This window comes from Rhagoletis pomonella, unplaced genomic scaffold (genome assembly GCF_013731165.1).
Source record: "Rhagoletis pomonella isolate Grant_MI unplaced genomic scaffold, Rhpom_1.0 Rhpom_scaffold_00006, whole genome shotgun sequence".
Taxonomy (NCBI): Eukaryota; Metazoa; Arthropoda; class Insecta; order Diptera; family Tephritidae; genus Rhagoletis; species Rhagoletis pomonella.
In genome coordinates this window covers 76,746,537-76,759,994 of record NW_023458560.1, presented here as the reverse complement: position 1 = coordinate 76,759,994, position 13,458 = coordinate 76,746,537, and the positions used below count along the sequence as shown (strand labels likewise).

Here is a 13,458-nt window from a genome sequence, read left to right as displayed (position 1 = left end):
AGTTTGTTGATCTTTTTTCGCTACTACATGAAATTTGAGAAAAAAAAATTTAACGCGATTATTAGATACATACGTACAAAAATATGTATGATGCTATGAATGGGTATGCATTTAGGTCTGTAAAATGTTGGGTACACATATTTTAGTTAAGGTGTTTTTGATTCGCTAAAAATGCGAAAGTTTTTGAGTCCCTAATGTAGCACAGCCTCAGCTCATTAATTTTTAAAGATAACTAGTTTAACCAATTTCGTTTTTTTTTATAAATTTTATGTAATGGGAAAGAACCTGAAACCTTCGAAAACAGGATAAAATGTTCTCTTTTTGGTGTTTGTTAGTATTCCGTGTTCCTAGTTTTGGCACGTGACGATTTCGCAACGATTTGGCATCATAAGATCGAACTTCTTAGACTGAGTTCGCATACGGAAACTTTTGGTGCTCACTTCTCTTTTTGTGTTTGTTGCCCGTCGCATTCACACAGAGCAACTCTTTTTGTACACAATTATCAGCTATGAACCGCCAACATGAATTACTCAAACGAACGAGAGCACAAGGCGTGTTCGCCGAGCACGAGCAACTTGGTGCCCTTCCCCTTTCTTTGTCGCTCCGTATCCCACAAGTAACGAGTTGCCGCGCAAAAGTTTCCGTGTCTGATCTCGAGACAAGATTAAAAGTATACAAGAGTTCCGTAGTTTTGTTGGACAAATTAAGAAAGAAAAATTTTATTTCGATGTGTGAACAGCCAGAAAGACATTTCTGTCACATTTTGGAAATCAGTTTCAGAAATAAAAGTTGCAAGATGTGACTGTAATTGAGAGCGCGCAAATCGATTTCGGAAATATATTTCAACTTGCACATGCTGCACCAGCAATCTGCGATTCGCCTTTCAGAAATAAAAAAACCTCTTTCGAAAGACACTTTACATGCAAGATGTGACTGCTAATGCAACTGCGTTCTGTAATTTCTCAATCAGACAGTCTTTTTGAAATGTATTGCATTGCCACCTCTGACAGCCTCTTATGTTAGCGCATTCGGTTAAATTATTTCATCGATGCCTTTGCGAAACCGCCTATCTTACGACACTAAAATTTTACAGGAGAGTGAGGAGAGTTTTTTTTTGAAGGAATTTCCTTGATAGGCGTCGTTTTCTCTAGCTATTATTTTACAAATCTGTTCTTTTAATACCGATTTTTGGATTTTTATGCATATACGATACGATGCCTGGAGTTCAGGGTTACCAAATCTCATTTCTGTCACAACGGCGATTTAGGAAGTTTTGCAAAGATATCGGCGATAGGTATTTACCCGATAGTCTTCTTGCTGGGTTCCTTGTTTGTTGATCTTTGTTCTTTATAGGGTTAAGATATCTAAGCGTAGAAATTTTCTGTTTTTAATTTAAATGGGATTATTTTTCATGAATATAATTTACGGAAAATTCTCATTCTGAAAAATTCGGCCGACTTCCAAATCGTACCAATACAATTGTTCACACCTGTTTGGCTATCAGATTATACATATATATGTATGTTGTATCCTTTATTCAGTTTACAACAATAAAATTGCGAAACAATGCAAATGAAGCATCAACTTTGTTTGTGATTCGCTGACTTCTCTAGCGATACGTTTCGATAACTTTTCGGATGCGTTTTGGAAAAGTATACATTGGCAACATTTTACAGCTTGGCTTTACGGAACATTATACTTTGTACGTATGCAAAGTAATTACCGTTTAGGAAGTCAATCTTCTTCCTTCCTAAAGTGTCAGTATTTATGCAACTGACTTATTTTCGACAAAATAATGTTTGTCCATGTTTCAGGCAATAAGAGCAGGCTTTTCAGGCGCTTTGCTGAAGCAACTCTCCCACCTAGCTCCCTAATATATGGCCATTATTAAATCATCTCCTATTTAGTGTGACTGAAAATTACATCGTTTGAAGAATGTTTTTTCGTAAACTAGTGTGTGGATATGTGGCTGAAATCCGGGTCTACCATTGAGATTATTGCCATTTTCGTGGGACATTTGCTATCGTTTTGCTAAGGTTTTCGTATAACAACCTGTTAACCAGTTTCCAAATTATTAATTCTTATTTTTTTGGGCAAATATACAACTTGCTTTATGATACTCGTAATTAAAAAAAAAATATTGAAAGACAGCGAATTTTTCTGCTCATTCTTCGCAATACTTCTGTTGAGCATAAGTTTAAGAAGTGCTTTAGCTATAAGCGACGTGTACTGTTCTACACCTCTGGGATATGCTAATCCAAATGGTCCCTTATGTGAGGCCATAGAAGCTGTAGCAACATGTTCATGATTCTATCACCAAAAGGGCTTTGATTTTTTCAAGAGAACGAATCGGCTACCGGCCCGATTGCCGTGTTAAAAAATCTTTTATCAGCCACCATTCTGACAGAGACGGTCTTGGTTCCAGCTCTAGCTTAAACATCAGAAGGGTTAAAGCCAAGCAAAGCGTGAGCTTACTCAAAATTCAGAGAGGGAATTATAATTGCTTGTGGATCATACAAATTCAACGCAATTAATACAAAAACAGGTATAACAGTAGATTTTTAACCGACTTCCAACAAAGGAGGAGGTTCTCAGTTTTATGCAAAAAAAATCGCCGACAATTTTTTTTTTAGTTGATCGCATTTTAAATCTTGGTGTGCGATATGTAGCCTTGCGGAATGCTGCTCAAGGGACTGCTCTGGGCCAAAAATATTTTTTTCGATAGCGCCAACGCAAAATTTTGTTTTTATTTTTACTTAATTTTTTTATAAAATAGACACCTTTTGTGTTTTGTCCTAACCTTCATTTTGTAGTAGTTCTTGTATGTTTCCTGTTGTCAACCCACGATTGCGTTAATTTCAGCGGCGTGTTTTTGGAGAAGAATTCTTTTAATGCATTCATAGGACTATAGTCTGAAAAAGCTTCTCAGATATAACATTGTAGGTTACTCCATTTGTGTGACAAAACGAAGACCCAGTCCACAAATTGGATGGAAAGCTCGCCCAAACACGTAGAAAAATGTGTAAATGCCAAATAAGTAATTATAAAAACAAATTCATAGGAGTGTAACGATTTTTAGGTATTTCAAATTTCAATGGGTTTGCCGTGCAATGCACCGTTGCCGATATTCATTGAGCTGTAAACATTAGGCCAGGCCTAGCCAAATATTTTCTTTTAGTTCCTGGAGTGTTTCAAAGGCAATGAAAATATAATTTTAATACGTTTGGGTTGGCACTTTCAGTAGCAAAGACATATTTAAACAGATAAAATGATTGGCTCTGAAATTTGCTACTTTTTAATTTCCTGGCAAAAGTAAAATATGTGCACGTGCCAAAAAAATAACCTCAAATATTTCCCCAACTAATTCGGTGGGATATTTTTGTTCAAGGAGATTAACAACCGGTTTCGCCAGCAATTTAAATGGAAAATCATTATTTATTTTCTGTCAATTTCCATATAAAATTCAAAAAATTAAAATCATTTTTCATTTAAATTGCTTTCGTGAAATCGGCACTAAGAGTCTGCGAATTTGAAACCCACCGCAAGTTGCGTTAGTACTAAAAGATATCTACAATCTTCTGACTACATTGGTTTTCATTAAGAACGATTTTAGGATTCAAAACAAAGGAAATGGTTTAAAATTAATCTAGTTACTTTAACACCTGCTTAAACCGAAGTGTCAGAACATAAACAGTTTGTGGGCGTACTGAAATAGCCAGAAAAAAATCTTGAAGCAAAATAACAGATAAGTAATTTAACAATTTCAATAAAAATTTAGTTTGTATAAGTAAAAAAAAAAAAAACTAAGATTCAAGTAAGTACAATTTTCACAATTTTAGTATTCATAATTGAATTGTCGTAATAAATAGTTGCTGAGTTGGTTGGTTGATTGATTGATTGATATGTCTTAAAAATATCTAAATGTTAATTTTTTTTTCTGTAAATTACAAACGTGATGGGGCATTTAGTGTATTTTATTATTACACAAAATAAAAACAACAAAAACAAGAATTGCATTTACAACAAACTTTATTATTAATTACTTAGTTTTTAAGTGCAAGTGCTCATGTAAAACTTCAAAATGCAAATGCAGCCAATGAAACCCAATTCAAATCGAATTTAAAACTTTCATCATTCTACATATGTATTCATCGACACAAACGCTATGCATACTAAATTCATCATTATCAGCACTCTTTTGCGCTCTATCGTAAATATCTCCGTTAAATGATACCCTCACCCTCCGCCTCCCATCCTTATGCCAGCCATGCCTATTCAAAATTACAAAGTCATGACCACCCATTGCACAAAACCGTAGTCATTCACCCGTACATTCACATGCTCGTCAGCTATTTCCACCTAACTGTCTCACATCCGCTACATTTATTGTATTTAGCTTATTTCGCATTAACTGAAAGTCAATAATAGGCATATGACTCGAAAGGTATGGGCCAATACTCACTCAAATGTTTCTTTTTTCCAAACCATGTCGATGCTGAGTGGTAATGTCTGAATGTAAATACAAATAAATACTTTTTATACGAGGATTAGTAGACTTCCTATGTCTAGGTTAGGTTAAGTTAGATCGGCTGATCGTTGAGATCTGGCCCTTAGTCATTGACTCGTTGGTCACAATGCACTTTTTGTGTTTTAATAATTTGCAAGCGTTTTGGTGTGCAATTTCTTTCAGTCAGGATATTAAAGCAATGCCATGGTAGCTGGACAGTGACATAGGAGATATTCTCTGGGGGCTATTTTAGGTTCTAGAAAATGTCCCAGCTAATAAACTTTAAATTTGAAAGCAGCGATAAACATTTTTTAGTAATCAGTATAGGCTTTGTTGTTTCGCTGTATCGTCATAAAAGCCTTCCCAATCCTTGGTCACCAAGGAACGTCAATGTTTCAGAGGCTTCATCTACCATAGCTGTATGTTTTGTTGCATTTTCTATGCGTTTTCCAATGCATTTCAACATATCTAAGGGAGTTTTTTCTTTCTATAAAAGAAATATGGAAAAAAATCACGAACCCCTGCTGCTCAAAGCAAAACTTTCTGGTGGCGAAGAGTTAAAATATCTACAATTTCAGATTAAAATGGTATTTGAGAATCAGAACTTATCAAAATCATTGAAAATTTGAAGACATTCTGAAAGTACACTTTTGTCGGCAACTGTCTGAGCCACAAGAAAGGAATTTCTTAGTTCTGCGAAGCCTTAGTACATGAGCTTTGAATAATAAGAAGATAAGGGTTCTTAAGTTTTTAACCCTTTGAGCCTCAAAACTACACTTTTTACAATAAATTTCAGCATACATAAATGTTTTTTGAAATATGTTTTAAATTGAAATTAAAAGTTTAGAGAACGTGAAGAAATAAATTATTTCTCAAATATTTAGTACCTTTACACATAGAAGTCATTTCTGCTAGTAGTTTTCTTTAAATAAAAGTGTGAAAGTGCAAAAGAGAGGGTGCGCTCCTGACAGAGAGAGAGAGAGAGAGCTAGAGAAAGAGTGAGTACTTAACGACTAATGTAAGTACGTTTTCACATTTTTTCTTTCTACTTCTATTACCAAAATGCCTTTAATATTCATTGTAATGCGAAGAAAAAACAATTATTATATATATATATACTATATCTATTTTATATATCACCACTACTCTCTATAATACATCAAAATAAATGAATTAATGAATAATATAAATAACGTTAGCTATTTTTTGTGTAAATGAAATGTGCGCGAAGCCGTTGCTGTCGCTCCTACACGAATAACAACAATTGAACTGAAAATTCGCTAATAACTTACTTCTTTTATGTCTCTTATCTGTTGCTATCATTCTTCGATGCACTGTAGATGCCGTTGCCAGGGCAAATGCAATTAATGCAACCAATGCTGCGTCCTGCCATGGCACTGGGACCGCATGGACCGTTGCTGGGTGGCAATATGTTGCGTGCACCAGGCGGTTTGCCCGGAATGCCAGGTGAGTACAATAAAACGCTTATATAGAAGTAGTAGTCAACTTAGTGAAGAACATGAATGCTAAAATACTTTTTCATACGCTGCCAGGTCTGTTGCCAGTACAAGCCATACAAATGCCGGGTATGCCGATGCCCGGTATGGGTGTCATGCTACCAGCCGGTCATCCTGTACTGCAAATGATGCCACGATTTCGGTGATCCGTTGCCCAAGGTGCGCCGCCAATTTGTTTGTCGACGCCGCTCTTAGAAACTCCGATGCCGTTATTATATCCACCTGAAAGATAAAATTGGAAACAAGCAATAATGCATTTAGCATCACCCAAAAAAAAAATTTCTAAACTAATGAAAAATGAAAACAACGGAAACATCGATGTCATAAAAAAGTTTTTAGCGCAGCAATGCCACCCAGCTGATTAAAGCAAAAAAAAACTGGCAAGCGTATTGTCGTCAACGGATGCAACCGTTATCAATGATCACAAAGACAACATTAAATTTGAACGCCCTCAACAAAAACAACTAGAGCGGCAACAAGCAAGTTGAAACATTTTTAAATCCATTGTTTCTATTCGTAAACTCACTTTTAAATTCATAACTACTAAATAGTTTTTTTTTTTTTTTTTAAATTTGAATGAGCCTATTATTTAAGCAGCATTGTTATTGCCGCCTTATACAGAAAACAAGTTTGTACTCTACTTAATATCGCCCCTTCACCTAAAGTTTGTTGCTATAAGCCATTTTAACTAAAAGCCGTGCCGTCACACATACTCATGCACTTAATAAGTGCACTAGAACCCAGCCAATCACACCAAACAGGCAGGCGGAGGGATGGAGCAGAACTACTGCTACTTTGCACACACACACACATACACACATATAAAAAGAAATCGTTAATTTAACCAACTAGAAAAAGTTATGTGCAAATGCGCTTTGGGTTAATGTGGTGGCTAGTAATTATAGTTATATAATGTATTAGTTTTCCGTTTAAATTGTTATCATTTTTTACACATATGAATTCGCTTTAGTTTTCTAATTTCTTACATATAATGCTATTTACATACACATATACTCCTATATATACATACATACATACATGCATAATATGTACTCTGTTTTTGTTTTTAGTTATCAGCGAGTTTTTTCAGTTAAACTTAAGTATGGTTAGACAAAAAAAAATTTAAAGCAAAGCAAACATAGGCACGCAATAAATTGAGAAGAAAACGTAAGTTTTTGCAACCAATACGTAATTTAAGTGACTATTATTGAGTATGAATGCGTATTATAGCCTTGTATATGGATTACATACAGACAGTATACATACATACATACGTACATACATACATACGTACATACATACATATGTTTTCGTTTATATATTTTCAATAGTGCATTATAGATGAATGACATGCAACCGTAGCTAAGAGGTACATAAAACAAACCATTCATGGAGTGTACATAAATTCATAATAAGTACATACATATGTACTTACAAAATACTATATTCATCTGAATAATACTAATCCCAATAACAACTTTTTCCATTACTAGGTCTCTCTGGTCTTTTTAGATTTCTGACATAATTTGGCTTCAGGGTATTTTTCACAAATCACTATTTAAAAATTAATTAGAGATACATACTTTTCGCTGATTTTTGAAGCTTTCATTGTCGTCATCATTTTGTATACATATGCACATATATGTTTGCGGATAAGTTTTAATGCTCTTTTGCTGGTTTATATATAACTTCTTCCCATTCACACATTTCCTTAGACACTATGCACGCAGAAAAAGAACAAGTTGAGAGATGAGGTTGTATGTTTATTCTTGATTTATTTTCAAAAGCGCCTTTTAATTTTACATTGAATTTTGGATATTTTTGAAAATTTTTATAATCTGTGCACATGTGTATACATTTTTACCAGTCTGTTTTCGGACTCATAACATAACCTCCCATCACCTACTAACCTCCCCAACCTTATATGATCTGTAAATTATTTAAATTTCTAAAAAAATTAAGTAGTAGACTACGCTTTTTCCTCACCTTTTCATGCATTAGAATTGTGTTAGAAATTTACATAGGTAATCGCAGTCATAACTGTGGTAAATTGCATTTTCATATAATTTGGCACTGTACTATTTATTTTTTTGTTGTGTCTTTACTTAAAACTTTTCCTCATCACTCTTTATCACTTGAAATTTTTTATGTACGTATATTAAATTCATATTAATTTTTTAACAGGTCCACGACAACGTTGGTCGATTGCGATGATGCGCTCGATCTGTAGTTTATTTTCCGTGTGCAACTGACTAACTTATATAGAAAAAATAAAATAAAAATTCGTAAAAGATAAAAAAGAAAACTCAAACATACATACGTAACCGTAGCACACAGCCACTGAGTAAGCAATCACTCTTTACTATAATTTTCGTTTTTCGTAATATTTGTTTAATAAGTATAAAAAAGTTCAAAGCACGCAATAATTAGTGTACTAAACATATGTATGGTATTTAGTATGTAAATGACAGCCAACTAAATCAAGATTAATGGATAAGGCCGTAACCAAGCAGAAAGCTCTACATACATATATACTACATATGTACATACATACAACTCATATTAATTTGATACATTTCACAGATTTCAATATGCACACATACATAGTTCTCGGTGTGCCTCCGATTGCTGAATGAGCCGCGAAGTCCTACCAGTGAGTGAGGCATTAGGTATGTTGCCAGTGTTGTTGTAATTTGTATTTTCGTTTGCCGTCCTGCCTTGATCGTACGTACATATGTACTGCTCATCCTAAAATGTACCACATCGTGTCAAACAAAAAAAAAGTGTGTGCTTTTTGTTGCCTACCAAACGAATGTTTACTTACCTCTTTTTTAGAATGCATAGTAATTATTAACTGTAATTTAAATTCAAATATTATTAGCAATAAGCCGTTGAATATCGAACATACGGTAATTGTAAGTGATATTTCCTAATCAAAAAAATTTTTCTCGCTACAGCTTTCACATTATTTTAATCCCTCGTACGATCATATTTGTTTTATATTTTTTTTCCTAAAAGTTTTGTGTTCGTATAGTGTTTTTTGTCCGGGCTATAAAAGCGATGTGTCGAAATTTTGTATTGCGTGTTTTTTTGTGGGAATGTAGAAAAGTAAGTTTTCCGTAATTTTTCGACTTCATGATTTTCTAATGAACCTACAACTCCTAATTGATTACATTAAAATCCCAAATCAACAGCAGCAACAAGCACTGATATGTAAGTTAACGAATTTCAATAATTAGCTAAAATTATACATAAATGAACAGTCAACTGGTTACTGCACCGAACCGAGTAGGTATTGAATCGAAACAAAAATATTAATTTCGTATTTTATGGTTATATCGGCTTTATGGTTATGGTGTTCTTTACGTACAAGCACACAAGCATACTCGCATATACACATGCATACATATGTATGTACATAGGTACATGTGGATCTGCACATGTGCCCGATGCACATCGTAAGAGTGTTTGAAAAAGCGTAAAAATTAATTTTGGAATTGTTTAATTATTTTTAATTTCTACATGGAATGTTGCAGTGCATAGAAGTACACGCATATACATAAGTATGTATGTATGCTTGCCGACATTGTGTTGCACGTTTTTAATGGCCAGTCTAAAAGGTGGCAATGTCTATAAGGCTCACCGAAATTTCCGATCTCTCAATAAATTGTATGTGCAATTTTCTGTTTACTACATATCGTCGAGATTGATGTAAAAGGACCTAAATGACAGTTGTTAAATTTTTAGAGAAGAGTCCAGAAAGTTTTTAAAACTAATGTATGAAATACTGAGATTAGTCTACGAAAGATGATTTAGAACCTTTGCAGTGATGGACGATGTATAGAATTTTAGATTTTTTTTAAATTAATTTTTTTTTAAATTATAATATGTGCAATAAGACCATGAACGAAAGACACAAGATCACGCCTTCCCGAGAGAAAGAAAAAAGTTATTTTCTAGCTGTTGAAATCTCGACGCCATGTTTGTTGTAAGAAGTAAACAACGAAGAGAACAAAAAACTGCGGAATTGTTGAACGCATGAAAAATCGTTTTTATTATGCAAATTCTTCTATAAATCATGTCGTTGTGTTAAATTATTCTTTATCTTATGTGTGCTTACGTTGTCACAAGCGAAAATTAAGAAAATTGCAGTAAAAAGCCACCACCAAATTGTAAACAACGAACAAATGTAAATAAACGGCTAATGTCAAAGTCGCCCAACTTTTTTCCTAAATACGATTATAACGGGCTACTAAGAAGAAGACGTGATCTTGTATTTTTGGTTCATGCAATAAGACCACTCAAGCTTTATCGAGCTGAAGCTTTGAAGTTATTTGTCCTATGCCAAAAATTTAAAAAGAGAGTCGAAATTGGGGTTTTTAAACTGTCTGGGAAATTACATTTTTTTTTTTGATCTGTCTATCTTATTATGACCTTGACTTAAATATTTCTAAATAAATACTGCTTAGTCCTTATTCCCTCGAAACTCCTGAAGAGGTAACAACTTAGAGGTAAAAGGAGCAATGTTTTTTCCTATGTTACGCTTGGCTAGAAGGCAGGGTGTTTTTTTGTATGGCCTATCTGATTGACTAGAATAACATTTAATTAAAAAATTTCCTCACGATTACATTAAGCTAGTTTGTTTCTATTTTGGCGTCTGGCACACAATAGGAAATTTATGTATATGTATGTATGTGTTGTGTAAAAAAAACTCCTTTTAATGATGGTCGAAATTAGTTATGTTCCTCCTTTTTTGAACACACTCACATATGTACATATGGGCATCTTTGTATAACAAATTGTTTGTTTGCATTTTAAATTGTTTATTAAAATCTAGATAAACAATGCCGAACTTTGAATTCATAAAACCAAACCAACCAAAGCAAAAATATTTTATCATACACGTACACTATGCATACATTCATTTAATATACATATGTATCGACCCCTTTGCGTGAAATTATCGTGGATATGTGTCAAAAACTAAATTTTACAGGAGAACGTTTTCAAATTTTTTTGAACAAATTTGTATCAAAAAGCCAATTTCTAAAAAAAGCGCGAAGGGGGGTCGATATCATTAAGTACATACATACATATATCCAGGTACGGTACATTACTGATGTGTAATTAGTTATGTGCTAAAATACGTATTTATTCAAACATATTGTATCTACATGTATATGTAAATGATACACATACATACTTATTGCATATGTTTACAGTGACAAGTGATTTGGCTGCAGTAACACACATACATATGTACATATATACATACATACTACATACGAGATGACAGCATCACCTTTTAAGTATCGTCAAGCAATTATTTGTACGCTTTTTTTTTATATGGCTGCGGCCGCGCAAAATTGATGTTGGACTCCTGGCTTGCAGTGGCTCACCGGCGGCTAACGCATGCCGCTGGGGTAAAGAGTTATGCGAGCCGTGGGTACCTCAATGCAAAGCGGATGGCATTAGGGTGTGGCATGAAAAGAATGCCAAGAAGGGTTGTGCCGTTGTTGCGTGCCAAAAATTTGTCTAATTACGTAAATTCTCGGTGCAGGAGAGTAAAAAAGTTTAATGGAAAACCGAAAAGTTGCAAAGTGCTAACTCATATTTGTTTTAAATTAACACTGTAATCGTAAAAAAAGCAATAACATTAACTTCTAAGCTCTCTATCTTTCTTTTACTTTTTGTTCTAATTTGTACGTAACATTTTCAAAAGATGTCCGTGAATAAATATTTATGTAAAGGGTATTTGGTAGAAATTTTAGTAAATGCAAAATACGCAGGCAGGTTCAGCAATTAAATTCCGAGTGAATTTCAATCAAATTTTAAGGCTTTGAATTCAAATTTTCAGGGTTTGAAATTTTCACTCGTAAGTGAATTGCAGAACCTGCCTGATAAACTTCTTGGTATTACTAAATGTATCATTTATTAAACATACTTGCACTTATTAGCAAAAATTGGAAGTATTTATATTCAAATTGCGGCAAAACGGCACTTCGCTAACCCGTCTTCTTCCCGTCTTCGACAGACTATCCGCTTGCGCTGGGCGACACCTGAGTAGTTGGTCGCGCTCGCTCTCGCTCTCCCCTACCCCCTTTCACTTACATAGATTTGTTTCTAATAATAATTAGTTAGACAAATACTTTTCAAGGTAATAATACATCATTAAATATTTTTATATGTAATGTATTTGTTAGTTGACAGCAACAATATTTGCGTGCAATTGTTTCTAATTTTTACTTGCTACTTATTGCTGCTGTTTGCTATGTTGTTGATGTTGTTTGGTGAGGTTGATTTTGCAACTATGTATTTTTGAGTACCAGGTACTACTTACTAAATTTAAGATGGTTGGGAGAATTAAATAAGCAAAAAAGAACAGTTTTGTAACCATGCAGGGTGTATGAGGCGCTCATGAAACCGCTTAGGGAGGGGGGGAAAAATCAATATTAAAATGAAAAATGAAAAATAAAAATTATTTATGATGCAAAAATACTCTCAAAACGTCTAGATGCTCTTTTGCATAAAAAATTGAAAATTAAAAAAAAAAACCTTTTTTTTTTGGCGGTAAGGCTGGATATGTATAATGATTATACTATAATCATACTAAGGACTTAACGTTGGTCGAATGGTTCTTTTTGTTATAACAACGGTTCATGAAGATTATGATGCACGAGATGTTCTGTCATATGATGTGATGTCGTCATGTATTATCTCGTGTAACATCACATCACTAAAAGTTTAAAAAGTTTAAAAGAAAATGGTTAAACATCATTTGATATGACCTAATCAATCACATCACATACTTTTTTGAAACAAATACAATGCAATAATAATTTTTTCTTGCGACTTCATTCATTGAATATATTAATACATATTATGTCACATTGATTTAGTGAGCGTATGTCCTACCTCTACAATTGCGCACCCTGCCCTGTCTGTTACAAAACTGATTTTTTTCTTCAACATCTAAAATCTAAGTATGATTTGAACTCGTATTGCTAGTCAATTTTGTCAAAGCCCTGGTTTCCCTTGCATCCCACCCACTATGTATATATACTATCTACCCCCTCACTTTATATAATTTTCTTCTAAAATACACAGTAATTCATTGTTTACATTTACCAATAAATAAATAATACTTGTCCCCAAACATTTATCAATTTTGCTTTAATATCTGGGAGCGAGCGCCCAATCGAAAGCGTGTCACATTAATTTTGCTGATTAAAAAATCCCTTGCAAAGGTGCGTCGCATGCAAGCGAGAATGTTTTACAGTGTAATTCTTAAAACAAAAAATTTTAATTTTCACATTTGTACATAGTATGCAGCATTTGTTGCTTGCCACGCACAAAGCAGGCGATGTGTTTGCGCACATCATAGCTGCGTCCTGGGCGCGTCCCAACGGACAGGCTGTTGGATTTTTTAGTCCT

General features: G+C 34.0%; 1 protein-coding gene across 1 annotated transcript; it reads left to right on the top strand.

The window, feature by feature from the left end:
- The first annotated feature begins 5,771 nt into the window (after positions 1 to 5,771).
- LOC118741335 (inverted formin-2-like) lies at positions 5,772 to 9,073 on the top strand. Its single transcript, XM_036473272.1, has 2 exons — positions 5,772 to 5,974; positions 6,061 to 9,073. Exons 1-2 carry the CDS (start codon positions 5,848 to 5,850, stop codon positions 6,168 to 6,170), a joined length of 237 nt encoding a protein of 78 aa, XP_036329165.1. The 5' UTR covers positions 5,772 to 5,847; the 3' UTR covers positions 6,171 to 9,073.
- The last annotated feature ends 4,385 nt before the right edge of the window (positions 9,074 to 13,458 follow it).